General features: G+C 45.4%; 1 protein-coding gene across 1 annotated transcript in view; it reads right to left on the bottom strand.

Moving 5' to 3' along the window:
* TPO (thyroid peroxidase) overlaps positions 1-20,238 on the bottom strand; it is a 230,903-nt gene that overhangs the window by 183,376 nt on the left and 27,289 nt on the right. The window contains exon 5 of the mRNA XM_075341562.1: positions 16,389-16,595. Within this exon, the coding sequence (XP_075197677.1) occupies positions 16,389-16,595 (207 nt within the window). The remainder of the gene's footprint in view (positions 1-16,388; positions 16,596-20,238) is intronic.

Genomic DNA, 20,238 nt, shown 5'->3' with positions numbered 1-20,238 from the left:
CAGCACTTACCACCATGGAAGCACTTCAGACTGACCCAAACGCTGAGAGAACCAGACTAGGCTGGTCAAGCACTGAAGATCGAATACCAAAAGCCAGATTTTACTGGTCAAACACCAAAAACTTCATACTGTGACCAGAGATTTATGAACACAAAGTCCTTTATAGGATAATATAGTCATGGACAAAAATGTTGGCACCCTTAAAATTGTTCCAAAAAAGAAATATCTTCACCCCGAAAATTACTGCAATTACACATGTTTTGTTATACACATCTATATACTGTACTAGAAATAGGCTTGATGCTATCGCATCAGGAGTGCGGTGAAATGAACTTCTGTCTATGCTTAGTGGTGTGACAGGAGCAGTGGACGTGTGTCACACTGTTTCCACTTTCCAACATATCTGTTGTATGTCAATCCTCCGCATTTGTGTATTGTATGTGTTGCATCATTTGACCTCTTTCACCCCTGTGCGCTGTCTCTTCCTTGTTGTGTGCTGTATATTGGTATCTGGTGTTGTGTTTCTTGAGCTGTGTTCACTATGTGGTGTCTCCCCTGTGTGCTCTTTGTGTGTTGACACTATGTGGTCTCTTGTAAGCTGATTATCCACTGAAATTTTTTTTGGGGCTAATTAAATGTGTTAAATGCTGTGTGTATTTTTATTGTAAATAAACATAATGGGTGTGTATATATATATATATATATATATAAATATTTTTATTTCTCTTTCACACACACAGCTGTTATACACTAAGCTCTAACACACACAGCTCTACTATACACTGAGCCCTGAAACACACACACACACACACACACACACACAGCTCTGCTATACACTGAGCCCTGAAACACAAACACACACACACACACACACACACACACACACACACACACACACACACACACACACAGCTCTGCTATATACTGAGCTCTAACACACAAACACACACCTCTACTATACACTGAGCTCTAACACACACACACACACACACACACACACACACAGCTCTATTATACACTTAGCTCTATAACACACACATACACACAGCTCTGCTATACACTGAGCTCACACACAGCTCTGCTATACACTCAGCTCTATCACACACAGCTCTGCTATACACTCAGCTCTACACACACAACTGTGCTATACACTCAGCTCTAACATACACACACACACACACAGGTCTGCTATACCCTAAGCTAACACACTCAGCTCTAACACACACAAAGCTCTGCTATACACTCAGATAACACACATACACAGCTCTGCTATACACTCAGCTCTAACACACACACAGCTCTGCTATGCACCCAGTTCTAACACACACAGCTCTGATATACACTCAGCTCTAACACACACAGCTCTCTCTCTCCCATGACATCGCACACGGAGCAGTAAGGAGGCGTGGACGGGTATGTCCGTGCTTCCCTGACATCGCCATGCCTTCAGCGATGTTGCTGCGACAGGCAACCGCAGACATACGCGGCCACACTTCCATACTCTTCAGTGACATCGTACATCTGTGATCATCAGTACCGCCACGAGGCGTGGCTGCTACTCCCGTGGGGGAATACAGATTTGGTGGGGGCTGTAAGTATACAGATATGGTGAGTGGGGCTGTTGGCATACAGTTCTGGCGAGGGGGGCTGGGGGCATACAGATCTGGTGAGGGGGGCTGGAGGCATACAGATCTGTGGGAGCGACCACTGAACACCTGTCCTGGGACTCCCCATACAGACCGGAGAAGATACCTACTGCGGTGGATTCCTTCACTGTCACCCCACTGTGGGACTGGAATCAGGACTACGAGTATGTCGGTTACTGTCGGCTAACACAGAGGACAGTACTAAATTAATACAGGACACCCGGGGGATCGCCCACTTGGAGGCACTGAATTCCTGAATTAAGATACCTACTGCGGTGGATTCCTTCACTGTCACCCCACTGTGGGACTGGAATCAGGACTACGAGTATGTCGGTTACTGTCTGCTAACACAGAGGACAGTACTAAATTAATACAGGACACCCGGGGGATCGCCCACTTGGAGGCACTGAATTCCTGAATTAAGGCAAGGTTACTCTTTACGGCTGGCAAGCTTAGTGTGGTAATCAAATGAATCCTATCTAAGAGTCAAAGGCATTGTGGAGCCATAGAATTGTAATAGACAGATGCATATCAGTAAAGTGGAACGCCTGAGACCAAATTTTAGCTATACTCCGGACACATCGGTGCTAAACACTGGATGAAACAAGCATCCACATAGGAGGACATGTCCTTAACCTACACATTTTTGGGACATAACTCCAGTGAGTCAATACTCCCACACATCACACCCATCTTTTAAAGTGATGAAAAAAGGAGTCCACTAGCACGGAATTGCCAAAAAGAAAATCTTCAAGACCCAGTCACAAAGCCTCTGATGAGCCCTCAACTGTTTAAAGGGCGAAACGCGTCGGGCAGTCTTTGATACGGCTAGAAATAATTTTGGGCATTTCTTGAATAGCGAATTATTAATATCTAACTCTCTATATCTAATACTGAGCACACAGACCTAAATGACAGCTCCTGACCCTAAACCCCCAATCCTCAGTGGTTATATTGGTGATACAGACAAATTAGCCATTACTGACTGAGCACCCCCCTTTTTCCTCACTGTGGTGTTACTACTGTTGGGGTGTTTCATTCTTGAGGGGAGTACACTTTGAATACGCAGGGAGGGATTACCTAGGGTCAGTCGTCGTGGAACAGGGGCGTCTCTCTTATTAGGACGCCGACCCCTGTCGTAAGGTAGGAAAAGGAATAGGGTCAATTATCCTTCCTTTCCTCCCTGATTTTAAACAATCCATGTATGTTTGTGCAATTGTTATAATAAAGTATATGGTTTTATATATAAAAGGTAGTATAAATATTTGGTTGAAAACAATATCTACTTTTAGTTATTGATATTGGTATACAATACACACACACACACACACAGGTCTGCTATACCCTCAGCTAACACACTCAGCTCTAACACACACACAGCTCTGCTATACACTCAGATAACACACATACACAGCTCTGCTATACACTCAGCTCTGACACACACACAGCTCTGCTATGCACTCAGTTCTAACACACACAGCTCTGATATACACTCAGCTCTAACACACACACAGCTCTCTCTCTCCCATGACATCGCACATGGAGCAGTAAGGAGGCGTGGACGGGTATGTCCGTGCTTCCCTGACATCGCCATGCCATCAGCGATGTTGCTGCGACAGGCAACCGCAGACATACGCGGCCACACTTCCATACTCTTCAGTGACATCGTACATCTGTGATCATCAGTACCGCCACGAGGCGTGGCTGCTACTCCCGTGGGGGAATACAGATTTGGTGGGGGCTGTAAGTATACAGATATGGTGAGTGGGGCTGTTGGCATACAGTTCTGGCGAGGGGGGCTGGGGGCATACAGATCTGGTGAGGGGGGCTGGAGGCATACAGATCTGGTGATGGAGGGGCTGGAGGCATACAGCTCTGGTGAGGGGGGTGCTGGAGGCATACAGTTATGGTGACATACAGATCTGGTGGGGGGGCTGGAGGCATACAGCTCTGGTGAGGGGGGTGCTGGAGGCATACAGTTATGGTGACATACAGATCTGGTGGGGGGGCTGGGGGCATACAGATCTGGTGGGGGGTGCTGGGGCATACAGATCTGGTGGGGGTGGCATACAGATCTTGGTGGGGGGGCTCTGGGCATACATATCTGGTGGGGGGGCTGATGCCCCTGCTGTAATGTCCCCATTGTATAGTAATGTCTTCTGCCGTCATGTCCCCATTGTATAGAAAGGTGCCCTGCATTAATGAGCTCATTGTTTAGTAATGTGCCCTGGTGTAATGATCCCACTGTTTAATAATGTGCTCCTGCTGGTTCCCTTCTGTCCCCTATTATGCCGTTGTTTACCCACAATAAAAACTATTCTCACCTCTCCTCCGTTCCCGCGGTGCCTCCAGCTGCTTCTTGCAGTCCGCAGTCACACAGACCCCTCCGTAATAGCGTCAGGTGTACGGAGCGGCCGCTGCAGGATGTTGTCATGGTTTTACTGCATTTGAATGCTTTATGGCACCACAAAGCATTCAAATGCAATAAAGCGCTGACAGTAGAAGCGGCGGACCCAGACAGGTGAGTATACAGCAGTGTATGTGTATGTGAGTGAAGACATACAGTATGTGTGTATATGTGCTTGGTGTAACCATGTGTGTCTGCTTTGTGTGCTCACGTGTGTGTGTGCGTGCATGCAGTGAGGGCCTGGAAGATGGAGCATCGTTCGAACTGCGCCTGCACAACTGACAGTGCCGCGGTGCATGCCGGAATAGGACAACGGACAGAACTGGAGATTATGTATGTAGATATCTGTGTGTGTGTGTGTGTGTGTGTGTGTGTGTGTGTGATATCTAATATATAAAGCTCAGTGTATGTGTGTGTGTATGTGTGTATGTATGTATGTATTGTATGTATGTGTGTATGTCCGCTAAAGGAATCTGCACCGTCGCATTTACAATCACAAAATTTTGCACAGACACTCTATCTGACTCAGGGAATGTCATAGACTATGTTTGGGCGGGAAAATTTAACCCCGTACTTTCCAGTTACTCTACAAAATCCTGCAGCCATTAAACTGAATGGAGCTGGGAGCTATAGGCTATAAATAGCAACTGTCAGTGGTTGCTATAGGAACAAAATAAACTGTTAGTATAAGATAGGATAGACGGATAGAGAGAGACAGAAAAAGACAGACAGACAGAGAGAGACAGCCGGGGAAAGAGACAGCCGGAGATAGAGACAGCCCTGGAAAGAGACAGCCCTAGAAAGAGACATCCGGAAAAAGAGACAGCCGGGCAAAGAGACAGCCGGGCAAAGAGACAGTCGGGCAAAGAGACAGCCGGGCAAAGAGACAGATGCCCAAAGAGACAGACGGGTAAAGAGACAGACGGGCAAAGAGACAGACCTGGAAAGAGACAGCCCAGGAAAGAGACAGACCGGGAAAGAGACAGACCGGGAAAGAGTCAGACTGGAAATAGACAAATCGGGAAAGAGGCAGACCGGAAAAGAGACAGACAGGGAAAAGACAGACAGGGAAAGAGACAGACAGGGAAAGAGACAGACAGGGAAAGAGACAGACGGGCAAAGAGACAGCCCTGGAAAAAGACACCCTGAAAAGAGGCAGCCGGGCAAAGAAACAGCCGGGCAAAGAGGCAGCTGGGCAAAGAGACAGCCGGGCAAAGAGACAGATGCCCAAATAGACAGATGGGCAAAGAGACAGATGGGCAAAGAGACAAGCCTGGAAAGAGACAGAGCGGGAAAGAGACAGAGTGGAAAAGAGACAGAGCGGGAAAGAGACAGACGGGGAAAGAGACAGCCCTGGAAAGAGACAGCCCTGGAAAGACAGCCCTGCAAAGAGACAGATGGGCAAAGAGACAGATGGGCAAAGAGACAGACCTAGAAAGAGACAGCCCGGCAAAGAGACAGCCCTGGAAAGAGACAGACCGGGAAAGACACAGACCGGGAAAGAGATAGACCAGGAAAGAGACAGACCGGGAAAGAGACAGACCTAGAAACAGACAGCTGGGCAAAGAGACAGCCTTGGAAAGAGACAGCCCTGAAAAGAGGCAGCCGGGCAAAGAGACAGCCGGGCAAAGAGACAGCCGGGTAAAGAGGCAGCTGGGCAAAGAGACAGCAGGGCAAAGAGACAGATGCTCAAATAGACAGATGGGCAAAGAGACAGATGGGCAAAGAGACAAGCCTGGAAAGAGACAGAGCGGGAAAGAGACAGAGCAGGAATGACACAGAGCGGTAAAGAGACAGAGCGGGAAAGAGACAGATGGAGAAAGAGAAAGCCCTGGAAAGAGACAGCCCTGGAAAGACAACCCTGCAAAGAGACAGACGGGCAAAGAGACAGACCTAGAAAGAGACAGCCCTGGAAAGAGACAGCCCTGGAAAGAGACAGACCGGGAAAGAGACAGACCGGGAAAGAGACAGACCGGGAAACAGACAGACCGGGAAACAGACAGACTGGGAAACAGACATCTGGGCAAAGAGACAGCTGGGCAAAAAGACAGCTGGGCAAAGAGACAGACGGGAAAGAGACAGATGGGCAAAGAGACAGACGGGCAAAGAGACAGAGATTGAGAGACAGACAGATACAGAGATTGAGTCAGATAGACTGATACAAATACAGAGAGATAGAAACAGACAGACAAGGAAAGAGACAGACAGTGAGGCAGACAGAAAGCGACACACAGACAGAGACTGGGAGAGAGACAGAGAGACAGTTACTATCCTGGGCAACGCCCGGGCACTACAGCTAGTGTATATATACATGTATAAATATATATATATACAGTTAGGTCCAGAAATATTTGGACAGTGACACAAGTTTTGTTATTTTAGCTGTTTACAAAAACATGTTCAGAAATACAATTATATATATAATATGGGCTGAAAGTTTACACTCCCAGCTGCAATATGAGAGTTTTCACATCCAAATCGGAGAAAGGGTTTAGGAATCATAGCTCTGTAATGCATAGCCTCCTCTTTTTAAAGGGATCAAAAGTAATTGGACAAGGGACTCTAAGGGCTGCAATTAACTCTGAAGGCGTCTCCCTCGTTAACCTGTAATCAATGAAGTAGTTAAAAGGTCTTGGGTTGATTACAGGTGTGTGGTTTTGCATTTGGAAGCTGTTGCTGTGACCAGACAACATGTGGTCTAAGGAACTCTCAATTGAGGTGAAGCAGAACATCCTGAGGCTGAAAAAAAAGAAAAAATCCATCAGAGAGATAGCAGACATGCTTGGAGTAGCAAAATCAACAGTCGGGTACATTCTGAGAAAAAAGGAATTGACTGGTGAGCTTGGGAACTCAAAAAGGCCTGGGCGTCCACGGATGACAACAGTGGTGGATGATCGCCGCATGCTTTCTTTGGTGAAGAAGAACCCGTTCACAACATCAACTGAAGTCCAGAACACTCTCAGTGAAGTAGGTGTATCTGTCTCTAAGTCAACAGTAAAGAGAAGACTCCATGAAAGTAAATACAAAGGGTTCACATCTAGATGCAAACCATTCATCAATTCCAAAAATAGACAGGCCAGAGTTAAATTTGCTGAAAAACACCTCATGAAGCCAGCTCAGTTCTGGAAAAGTATTCTATGGACAGATGAGACAAAGATCAACCTGTACCAGAATGATGGGAAGAAAAAAGTTTGGAGAAGAAAGGGAACGGCACATGATCCAAGGCACACTACATCCTCTGTAAAACATGGTGGAGGCAACGTGATGGCATGGGCATGCATGGCTTTCAATGGCACTGGGTCACTTGTGTTTATTGATGACATAACAGCAGACAAGAGTAGCCGGATGAATTCTGAAGTGTACCGGGATATACTTTCAGCCCAGATTCAGCCAAATGCCGCAAAGTTGATCGGACGGCGCTTCATAGTACAGATGGACAATGACCCCAAGCATACAGCCAAAGCTACCCAGGAGTTCATGAGTGCAAAAAAGTGGAACATTCTGCAATGGCCAAGTCAATCACCAGATCTTAACCCAATTGAGCATGCATTTCACTTGCTCAAATCCAGACTTAAGACAGAAAGACCCACAAACAAGCAAGACCTGAAGGCTGCGGCTGTAAAGGCCTGGCAAAGCATTAAGAAGGAGGAAACCCAGCGTTTGGTGATGCCCATGGGTTCCAGACTTAAGGCAGTGATTGCCTCCAAAGGATTCGCAACAAAATATTGAAAATAAAAATATTTTGTTTGGGTTTGGTTTATTTGTCCAATTACTTTTGACCTCCTAAAATGTGGAGTGTTTGTAAAGAAATGTGTACAATTCCTACAATTTCTATCAGATATCTTTGTTCAAACCTTCAAATTAAACGTTACAATCTGCACTTGAATTCTGTTGTAGAGGTTTCATTTCAAATCCAATGTGGTGGCATGCAGAGCCCAACTCGCGAAAATTGTGTCACTGTCCAAATATTTCTGGACCTAACTGTATATATATATATATAAAAAATGTGTATGTATGTATGATGAGCTGTCTAAATTGGAGTTTTTTGTGGTCCTCACTCCAGCACTGAACTGTGTAGAATGGAGGCTGCAGGGAGATCACTCCAATATAGATGCAACCATGTGCTTACAGGACCTGTGTGATGTCGCAGTCATGTTATCAGTCACATGATCAGAAGCTGCTGCTCCAGGGGACTCTGCTCTGTGTCTGCCAGACTGTGCTGTGCGGGAGTATGAAGCGGAGCTGCGGGTATAATGTGCGGGGGGCGGAGCCGGGGGTATAATGTGCAGTAGGCGGAACCGTGGGTATATTGTGCGGGGGGCAGAACCGTGGGTATATTGTGCGGGGGGTGGAACCGCGGGTATATTGTACGGGGGGCAGAACCGTGGGTATATTGTGCGGGGGGCGGAACCGCAGGTATATTGTGCGGGGGCGGAACCGCGGGTATATTGTGCGGGGGTGGAGCTGCGTGTGTAATGTGAGGGAGGGGAGCCGCCTGTGTAATTATCTAATTCTGCCTGTCTGTAATAGAAATCCTGCGTCGCTGATTGGTCGCACTAGCCAGGCACAGTCTGGCCGCGAATTGGCGTGGGATTTGAGCCACGCTTCGCTGATTTGCCGCACATAGACACCGCCGCACACAGAAGCCTCTATATACACCCCAGCAGCCTCTATATACACCCCAGCAGCCTTTATATACATTCCAGCATATACACCCCAGCAGCCTTTATATACACCCCACAAGTGAAAGCCTCTATATACACCCCAGCAGCAGCCTCCAACACACAGTAAAAAAAAAAAACGATTATACTCACCTTGCACGTTTTTCTCTTTTCATAATCTGTAGTACTTTCTCCCTCCTCTCGCTGGCCCTGCAGGCTGGGAGATGCGGCTGCTTCCTATTTCCTCCTTGAGATGTCCCGTCCACCTCTCTGCTCAGCTGCCCCCGGATTGGATGTGGGTGTTGCTGAGGGAGTGGTGCGGGCAAGCCCCTTAGATACCCGACTGCGACCTTAGCAACGTGACACAGACTGTCACAGAACCTAAATAAACTACATACATATTCTAGAATACCCGATGAGCTAGAATCGGGCCACCATCTAGTGTTTATATATTTGTGTGTATTGGAACAACACAAAAAAAACTAAGAAAAATAGCAAATTGAACATAATTTCACACAAAACTCTGAAAATAGTCTGGACAAAACTTTTGACACTTTTCCAAAATTTTGGGTAAAAAACAGTTCAAACTCACCTATGGCAATTAACAGGTATGGGCAATATGAAAGTCACACCCAAAATCAGATAAAAAGGAGAGAAGTTGACTCTATATTTGCATTATTTATGCCACACTAAGATGATAAACAAAAAGAGGAAAAGATAACTATCTGAGGCCAAGAGAACCAAAATTGTTGAAAAATATCAACACTCTCAAGGTTACAAGTCCATCTCAAAAGAACTTGATCTTCCTTTGCCCATTGTGGGCAACATAAGCAAAATGATTACAACCGATGGGCAAGAAGTTTACAACCCATGGCTCTGTACCTCTCTGTGCATGGATGGCAAAGAAAAAAATTATGAAAGGTTGCAACGCAGGATAGTCTGGATAATGGATTAGTAGCCTTAATCAAGTTCCAAAGAAATTTAAGCTGTAATGCAGACTTAGGGGCATCAGTGTCAGCACGCACTATCTTTCCACATTTGAATGAAATGAAATGCTATGGCAGGAGACCTAGGAGGACCTCACTGCTGTGCTGACACTGAAACATAAAAAGCTGGACTGCAGTTTGACAAAATATACATAAGTAAGCCAAAATCCTTCTGGGAAAGCGCCTTGTGGATAGACAAGACCAAGAGCTTTTTGGTAAATCATATCATTCTACTGTTAATCTAAAATGGTAGAAAGAAAAGAGCACAGTGCTTGTTTTTGGGTTGTTTTGCTGCCTCTGGCACCGGGTGCCTTGACTGTGTGCAGTGCATCATGAAATCTGAAGATTACCCAAAAAGTTTGGGTCACAATGTAGTGCCCAGTGTCAGAAAGCTGGGTTTGTGTCCTAGATAAGGGTCTTCCAGCATGACAATGACCTCAAAAATACCTCAAGAAGCACCAAGAAATGGATGGAAACAAAGCGCTGGAGAGTTCTGAAGTGGCAGCAATGAGTTCGGATCTAATTCCCATTGAACACCTCCAGAGAGATCATAAAATTGCTGTTGGTAGAAGGTGCCTTCACATGAGAGACCTGGCGCAGTTTGCAAACAAAAGATTCCAAAATTCCAGGTGAGAGGTATAAGAAGCTTGTGGATGGTTTCAGGAAAGGATTTGTGATGCCCTGGACTAGCCAGGTAGTCACAGCGCCCCGCACAACACTAGTCCCACACAAGGTAACACCAGCCAAACCACATAAACCCTAGTCACCTCCCTCATTGCTTAATGGACACACCAGGGGGCAGAGCCAGGCAGTTGGCCATGCACACCGAGGAGTTCAGAGGGCCTGAGGCAGGAAACTGTCAGATGAGTTGAGTGTTCAGTTGAGAGTAGAGTGTCAGTGGAGTGAGGAGTGAAGGAGACTGACAGGTGTGAGGGTCGTAGCCGGCACACCTTGGCTAAGAGGCATACGGTGGCTTAGCCTGCAGGAGCCGGGAAGACGGCTCGGTGGAACCGTGGTGGACCGGGACAGGGTAGTGGCCCGCCGGTACCGACCCGGGGAACCAACTGGAAACTGGAGCACACAGGGGGGTACTCAGACCCTGAAACGAGGTCCAGAATCCACTGGACTGAGTTAATTAACTGATTGTGGTCTGGACTATAGGTTCTTTCCTACCAAAGTCCCGACTGAAGACAACAGCCCACCGAGGGGGATAGAAAGCCACCGCACAGGCAGAGAGATTCCACGGGCCAGCATCTGCGGGCAAACGGGCTTTCCCGACATACATACAGCCGGGGAGCGGACTCCCGTCGCTGAAGCGCAGGCAGTCTACACATACACTACATGGTGCAGGAGAAAGGCAAAGACCACCAAACCGGGTGGTGGACCAGACGCAGCTGGCTGCGGGCACCGACCACCATCAACTTTGTTTACCAGAGACTTGTGTGTGTCAATAACAGTGAGTACAATAGTGCCATCCGGCCGCGCACCGCCCTGCACCGCCTAGCTACTTCTCCCCAACGGGTCCCAGGGCCATAATCCCTGCCCACAGAGGCGTTAACACCTTGCTGCATCACCATCTCCCCCGGGTGCCCAGTAACCGCAGCGGTGGTGTCTACACGTTCACCACATCCCGTGGGTGGCATCACAAACTCAAACACGGCTCCGGCCGTACACCTACCTACCACCCCCCTATGTAGCGCCAGCATCCTTTCAGAGCGAAGTGACCTCGGGTCCGGAGGCGCTCGAGCCACCCACCAACAAGCCCGGATCCGAGCGGCTCGGCTACAGCTGAGCGCGGGACAGTACAGATTGATTGCAGGTATTTATTCCAAAGGGTGTGCAACCAATTATTAAGTTGAGGGTGTCAACTATTTTGTCCAGACTATTTTGTAGTTTTGTGTGAAATTACGTCCAATTTACTTTTTTTTCCTCTGTGTTTTTTTATGTTGTTACAGCACACACAAAGGAAATAAACGTGTATGACAAAACATATAATTGCAATTATTTTCTGGGAGAAATACTTCATTTTCTGGAACAAGATCAATGACGCTAACACTTTCAGCCATGACTGTAGTAGTGTATGTACAGTTAGGTCCAGAAATATTTGGACAGTGACACAATTTTCGCGAGTTGGGCTCTGCATGCCACCACATTGGATTTGAAATGAAATCTCTACAACAGAATTCAAGTGCAGATTGTAACGTTTAATTTGAAGGTTTGAACAAAAATATCTGATAGAAATTGTAGGAATTGTACACATTTCTTTACAAACACTCCACATTTTAGGAGGTCAAAAGTAATTGGACAAATAAACCAAACCCAAACAAAATATTTTTATTTTCAATATTTTGTTGCGAATCCTTTGGAGGCAATCACTGCCTTAAGTCTGGAACCCATGGACATCACCAAACGCTAGGTTTCCTCCTTCTTAATGCTTTGCCAGGCCTTTACAGCTGCAGCCTTCAGGTCTTGCTTGTTTGTGGGTCTTTCCGTCTTAAGTCTGGATTTGAGCAAGTGAAATGCATGCTCAATTGGGTTAAGATCTGGTGATTGACTTGGCCATTGCAGAATGTTCCACTTTTTTGCACTCATGAACTCCTGGGTAGCTTTGGCTGTATGCTTGGGGTCATTGTCCATCTGTACTATGAAGCGCCGTTCGATCAACTTTGCGACATTTGGCTGAATCTGGGCTGAAAGTATATCCCGAAACACTTCAGAATTCATCCGGCTACTCTTGTCTGCTGTTATGTCATCAATAAACACAAGTGACCCAGTGCCATTGAAAGCCATGCATGCCCATGCCATCACGTTGCCTCAACCATGTTTTACAGAGGATGTGGTGTGCCTTGGATCATGTGCCGTTCCCTTTTTTCTCCAAACTTTTTTCTTCCCATCATTCTGGTACAGGTTGATCTTTGTCTCATCTGTCCATAGAATACTTTTCCAGAACTGAGCTGGCTTCATGAGGTGTTTTTCAGCAAATTTAACACTGGCCTGTCTATTTTTGGAATTGATGAATGGTTTGCATCTAGATGTGAACCCTTTGTATTTACTTTCATGGAGTCTTCTCTTTACTGTTGACTTAGAGACAGATACACCTACTTCACTGAGAGTGTTCTGGACTTCAGTTGATGTTGTGAACGGGTTCTTCTTCACCAAAGAAAGTATGCGGCGATCATCCACCACTGTTGTCATCTGTGGACGCCCAGGCCTTTTTTGAGTTCCCAAGCTCACCAGTCAATTCCTTTTTTCTCAGAATGTACCCGACTGTTGATTTTGCTACTCCAAGCATATCTGCTATCTCTCTGATGGATTTTTTCTTTTTTTTCAGCCTCAGGATGTTCTGCTTCACCTCAATTGAGAGTTCCTTAGACCGCATGTTGTCTGGTCACAGCAACAACTTCCAAATGCAAAACCACACACCTGTAATCAACCCCAGACCTTTTAACTACTTCATTGATTACAGGTTAACGAGGGAGACCTCTTCAGAGTTAATTGCAGCCCTTAGAGTCCCTTGTCCAATTACTTTTGGTCCCTTGAAAAAGAGGAGGCTATGCATTACAGAGCTATGATTCCTAAACCCTTTCTCCGATTTGGATGTGAAAACTCTCATATTGCAGCTGGGAGTGTGCACTTTCAGCCCATATTATATATATAATTGTATTTCTGAACATGTTTTTGTAAACAGCTAAAATAACAAAACTTGTGTCACTGTCCAAATATTTCTGGACCTAACTGTATACCATTAGGATAAGGCAAATGGTGGCATAAGATGTATACAAGATGTTGTACTGCAAAATCACAATTAATGAAAGTGAATGTGGTAGTGCTGGATTTTATGTGGATTTTATTTGGATTTCTGATAACTGACCCCATTGCAAACTTACAATCATATGAAAAAGTTTGGGCACCCCTATTAATGTTAACCTTTTTTCTTTATGACAATTTGGGTTTTTGCAGCAGCTATTTCAGTTTCATATATCTAATAACTGATGGACTGAGTAATATTTCTGGATTGAAATGAGGTTTATTGTACTAACAGAAAATGTGCAATCTGCATTTAAACAAAATTTGACAGGTGAAAAAGTATGGGCACCTCAACATAAAAATGACATTAATATTTTGTAGATCCTCCTTTTGCAAAAATAACAGCCTCTAGTCGTGTCCTGTAGCTTTTATTGAGTTGCTGGATCCTGGATGAAGGTATATTTGACCATTCCTGTTTACAAAACAATTCCAGTTCAGTTAAGTTTGATGGTCGCCGAGCATGCACAGCACGCTTCAAACCATCCCACAGATTTTCAATGATATTCAGGTCTGGGGACTGGGATGGCAATTCCAGAACATTGTAATTGTTCCTCTGCATGAATGCCTGAGTAGATTTGGAGCTGTGCTTTGGATCATTGTCTTGCTGAAATATCCATCCCCTGCGTAACTTCAACTTCGACACTGATTCTTGCACATTATTGTCAAGAATCTGATGACACTGAGTTGAATCCATGCGACCCTCAACTTAAACAAGATTCCCGGTGCCGGCATTGGCCACACAGCCCCAAAGCATGATGGACCCTCCACCAAATTTTACTGTGGGTAGCAAGTGCTTTCCTTGGAATGCCATGTTTTTTTGCCTCCATGCATAATGCCTTTTTGTATGACCAAACAACTCAATCTTTGTTTCATCAGTCCACAGGACCTTCTTCCAAAATGTAACTGACTTGTCCAAATGTGCTTTTGCATACCTCAGGCGACTCTGTTTGTGGCGTGCTTACAGAAACGGCTTCTTTCGCATCACTCTCCCATACAGCTTCTCCTTGTACAACGTGCGCTGTATTGTTGATCGATGCACAGTGACACCATCTGCAGCAAGATGAAGCTGCAGGTCTTTGGAGGTGGTCTATGGATTGTCCTTGACTGTTCTCGTCATTCTTCTTCTCTGTCTTTCTGATATTTTTCTTGGCCTACCACTTCTGGGCTTAACAAGAACTGTACCTGTGTTCTTCCATTTCCTTACTATGTTCCTCACAGTGGAAACTGACAGTTTAAATCTCTGAGACAACTTTTTGTATCATTCCCCTGAACAACTATGTTGAATAATCTTTGTTTTCAGATCATTTGAGAGTTGTTTTGAGGAGCCCATGATGCCACTCTTCATAGGAGATTCAAACAGGAGAACAACTTGCAAGTGGCCACCTTAAATACCTTTTCTCATGATTGGATACACCTGCCTATGAAGTTCAAAGCTCAATGAGGTTACAAAACCAATTTAGTGCTTTAGTAAGTCAGTAAAAAGTAGTAAGGAGTGTTCAAATCAAGAAATTGATAAGGGTGCCCATACTTTTGCACTGGTCAAATTTAGTTTAAATGTGGATTGCACATTTTCTGTTAGTACAATAAACCTCATTTCAATCCAGAAATATTACTCAGTCCATCAGTTATTAGATATATGAAACTGAAATAGCTGTTGCAAAAACCCAAATTGTTATAAAGAAAAAAGATTAACATTAATAGGGGTGCCCAAACTTTTTCATATGACTGTATGTGTTGCATGCCTAAAAGTCTCCCTAGCTCTGGCGTTAGGATATTGACAAATCACCTGAGGATTTTATTTTAGCGTTTTTGGTGCATTTTTTTTGGGTGGAAAAGAAGTTCCCGTTTTACAATACCAGCAAAAGTTATGAGATTTCAGAAATCTCATGCACACAGCTCTTTTATTCCGGACTGAATTTGAGCACTGCAGCGTTTTTGAAAATCTGCAACATTTCAATTCTTTCTGAATTTTTTTGCAGTGTTTTTGCAGCATTTTGTACCTGTTGAAAGCAAGGAGATACTGCAAACATGCTGAAAAAACACAGTAGAAGGCCTGTTTCAGACGTCAGTGATTCTGGTATGTATGTGCTAGTTTTTATACGTACCAGAATCACTGACATACACAGACCCATTATAATCAATGGGTCTGCACACACATCAGTGATTTTTCACTGACTGTGCCTCCATGTGGCATACACGCGTGTCCGTGATTGCCGCATGGAGACATGTCAGTTGATTTCTGGCATCACTGATGTCCCACGGGTGTGTCCATGAAACACGTACTAGAAAAACACGAACTCTAAAAATAGAAAGCTTTTTAAACTCACCTTCTACAGCGACGCTGTGTTCGGCAGCTGCTCTCCACTTCTTCCTGGCCGGCTGATTGCTGTCATGCATATGCAGCCACAGCCGATCCAGAAGTAGCTGCAGAGGTGATAGACACAGCCGGATGCAGCAGAGCTGGAGAGTTCAGCACCATGGACAGCAGGAATGGGAAATGTGTGTTTATCTCCATGTGCAATCACGGACCATGGAGTATGGATCATGGATTGCACATGGACAACCCACGTGTGCCGTGAATCAGTACACATGGATGGACATATGCGTTTTTAACACGTCAGTGAAAAGCGTCTGTATTTTTCATTGACGTGTGAAACAGGCCTTACATCAATGCTGCATTTTTGCTGAATACAATTAACTTTATTAACATGTAATTCATCTAAAAATGCTGCATAAAATGGAGCAAACCCCACACAGCTACTTCCAGCATTTTATGTGCAACATTTTTACTGCCAAAAGTGAAAGTTTTGGCTGCAGAAAAAAAACTTGCAAAAACATCACATGTGAACGTATCCTTAAAGTGTGACATAAAAGCACTTACCATTATAGGAAAACATGTCTTCTGATTCTCATTGGCACAGTGGCAATCTGAACCCCACATACTTTTCACTTTCTTAATGCTTTGTGGAGTAAAAGCCATGTCATGATCTATGTACTGACCCCATTCAATTATAATGTGGGAATATAAACTGTCTTCTTGAACAGCCTTATTTGATGCATGAATTATTTTATTTGTTACCTCTCGTACCTATAAAATAAAGAACAAGGGATTAACAAAGTATTTTGTGTGTATGTAACAAAGAAATTCAGTTAATATATCCAGTGGTGGACACAGACAGAGATTACACCGCAGGTGAGGTCACTGAGTTCACAGACCTGCATCGTCTGGCAGAAGACCGTGATTTTTCAGCCAAGATATGCAGATTTGGTGCTGAAATTTATACACCATATTCCAGTACCCAGTCTGCATTTCCTGGAAAAAAATTGCATCAAAACTGTGACGCACCCTCCCGGGCTATTGGGCACTCGTTACCGTTCTCGGTGGATGTCACGGCGGCAAGGCCCGGTTCCGTGACTCTGGCAGTGTCAGTTTTAAAAGGGATGGTGGGGATTTTTTACAGGGAATAATAAAGTTTGTGACGCCACCTGTGGCTCTCAGTCACTTACAGTATAGCTGACACTGCGACCGCTGGGGGCAGATGGTGACACAGCTGAGTTGATATAGCTTTCTACAGGTAGAGCTGGGACCCAGGACTATTGGGAGTAGTAGTCTTCACAAATGTTGGAGGAAGTCTATGATGTTGAGATGTAATAGTGGGGTGCAGGGCCGGAGGCGCAGGCAAATAACTGGGCAACACAGGGATGCAGCCTCAAGATTTTACTCACTATTAAGAGTTCCAGGTTTACATGACTAGTAAGATGCTACCCCTGGAGTGCTGGGTCCTGCTGTGATGGGCTCTTGCCACTCCCCGGAGAGATCAGAGGCACAATCCAGTGTACCCTTCGGTGTTCCTTCCCTGGTCATCGTCCTGCGCTGGCCTCTACCGCCTGTCCCACGCCTACACACACAGTGACCCGAGCTGGTGTCCGTGGACCCTGTCTGGTGGCTTGAAGCTCTATTTCTTGGCCCTATGTGGTCACCTTTTCACTGGATATGTGTAGATGCGGCTTCGGTACTTACAGTATACTCAGCCTCCGATTTACTAGTTGAGCCTGTTGGTTATTTCTCACCTAGTCTAGGGACCGGTGCTCTGATGCTGCCAAGTCCCTCCACTCCGGTATGCCATTTGTGGATCGAGGCCCAGGATGTATGGCGCACTTCCCTTGGACTCTAGGACCCCTTGTCTCTTGATCCTAGGCCAAGCTGCTCCAGCTCCAGACCACAAGTCCTCACTCCTCCGCTCCTACTTCTCGACTCTCTAACTAATGTTCTACAGTGTCCTCCCACTAACTAATTCCAACCTACAAGCTGGCTTCGGGGGTTGTGCTTTCCCTTAAGGTGCAACTTGCCCTAATCATGGCCTGATGGGTGTCGCTAAATAAAGAGTGTATCTGTGTGTGTGCAATGACCTGTGACCCTCTCCTTACTCGGGAATGGGCTACCACCCCTCTGGCTGAGGTGCAGTACCTCTGTGGCAACTGGAGCCTCAGGGGCGCCACAACTGCATCATATCGCATGTGGTTTTGGTGCAATTTTTTGTCAGGAGATGCAGATTTGCTGTATAAATTTCAGCACCAAATCTGCATCTCTTGGCAAAAGAAATTAATTAAAACAGTTTTGACGCCGTGTTGGTGTGGTTTTCTGCCAGGAGATGCAAATTTGGTTCAGAAATCTAGTGCAGATATTTCAGCACCAAATTTGCATCTCCTGGCAGAAAATTTCATCAAGATGGCGTCAAAACTGTTTTTGTGCATTTTTTTTGCCAAGAGATGCAGATTTATTACTAAGATTTATACAGCAAATCTGCATCTCCTGGCAAAAAATTTCGTCCAAACCACATGCGATATGATGCAGTTTTAATGCAATTTTTTGTCAGGAGATGCAGATTGGGTGCAGGAATATGCTGTATAAATTTCAGCACCAAAACGTCATCTGTTGGCAAAAAAAACACGTGGTTTTCTGCTAGGAAGATGCAAGTCTGTGAACTCAGTGACCTCAGCTGAGGTGAGGCCACTGAGTTTAATGAGGTCACCTGAGGTCAATTTACCTGTGGTCATAGGTGGGGTACTGTGGGAACTTCAGCTATGACCGCAGATAAACTGAGTGACGTCACTGCTCATTGCTGTTGCTCATTCAGTTTTTGCCTGAAACATACAGTGTTAGGCTATGTTCTGTGCTCATGTGCTGTGACTTCAGTATGTAGCAGAGCTGGAATCGTCATGGGACCTCTTGTGGATTACGTTGGAACTGGCTTTTTGGGGTTAATAAATGTGTGAAAGAGGGTGGGTTTTTGCATTTTATTTTAAATAATGGATTTTTTTGGTGTTTGTGTTTATTTCTTTTCCCTTACAGATAATTAATGGGGGGGTCTCATAGACACCTCCCATTACTAATCTAGATCTTAGTGGCAGCTGTGAGCTGTCATTAATCCCTGATATTACCCCATTTGCTACCTCACCAGGGCAATCGGGATGAGCTGGGTAAAGTGCCAGAATTGTACACAGTATCTGCCTGAAGTCACAGCAGGTAGTCAGGTTCTCTATAGTGACCTGAGCTGCACCTTAAGTATGTAGCAAAGTTGTGGTTGTCATGGGATCTTATGTGGATTACATCGGACATGTGAGTTTTGGGGGTTAATAAATTGATGAAGGAAGATGTTTTTTTTGTATTTTATTTCATATAAAGGATTTTTTTGGGGAATTTATTTCTTTTTACTTACAGGATTTATAATAGGTGGGTCTCATAGACCCTCTCCATTACTAATTCAGGGCTAAATGGCAGCTGAGAGCTGTCGTTAACTCAATATATTACCCCAATTGCTGCCACTGCAGGGCAATTGGGATGCACTGGGTGAAGCGCCAGAATTGTTGCATGTAATGGATGCAACAATTCTGGGCAGCTGCAAGCTGCCATTTTTAGGCTGAGGGGGCCAATAACCATGGGCCTCCCAAGCCTGAGAATACCAGCCCCAACTGTCGGTTTTATGATGGCTGGGTAATAATATTGGGGGAGCGCACAATATTTTTAAAAATTATTTATTTGAATAATTTAAAAAGCTGCACTGAGTCCCTGTTATTGTGATTCACAGCCACCATAAGCACAATGCTGGGAGCTGCTGCCTGTAGCCGTATGCTTTATCTGTGCTGGGTATGATAATATGGGGGGACCCTATGCCAATTTTTTTTGTATGTATTTATTTTTACACCTCAATACAGATGCACATAGCAATTCCAAGCAGTCAGACACAGTGCAGGTGCAATCTGTCTGCAACCAATCGCAGATGTCGAGACTGCCAGTTGACGAGGAAAACAGTGCATATGCATAAGAGTAATGCGCAGCCCTGGAAGTAGTGTTACAGCTGCTCGGGAGACTCTGTAAGTATAAGGCTGGGGCCACACGGGGATTACTGCGATCCCCTCACATGACACTCGGCTCACGCTGGCAGTACAGCAGAGCCGAGTGTTATGCGAGTGTCCCTGCGACTGAGGTCCGATCGTACGAGCGGACCTCAGCTGTGGGGGGGAGGCCTGGCACTGAGGAGGGACGGGCCAGCGCTGCGGAGGGGAGGTAGGGATTTATATCCCATTTTCCTCCGTTGCTGGCTATTGCCATTCTCGCCCTGCACTCGCGGTACACCGGTGTACCACGAGTGCAGTGCGATTTTTCTCCTGCCCCATACACTTGAATGGGTGTGAGAGAAACAATGATCGCATTACAGTCACAGCATGCT

This window comes from Anomaloglossus baeobatrachus, chromosome 3 (assembly GCF_048569485.1).
Source record: "Anomaloglossus baeobatrachus isolate aAnoBae1 chromosome 3, aAnoBae1.hap1, whole genome shotgun sequence".
NCBI classification, from domain to species: domain Eukaryota; kingdom Metazoa; phylum Chordata; class Amphibia; order Anura; family Aromobatidae; genus Anomaloglossus; species Anomaloglossus baeobatrachus.
Note: the sequence above shows the minus strand (reverse complement) of the source record. Positions and strands in the feature narration are given on the sequence as shown.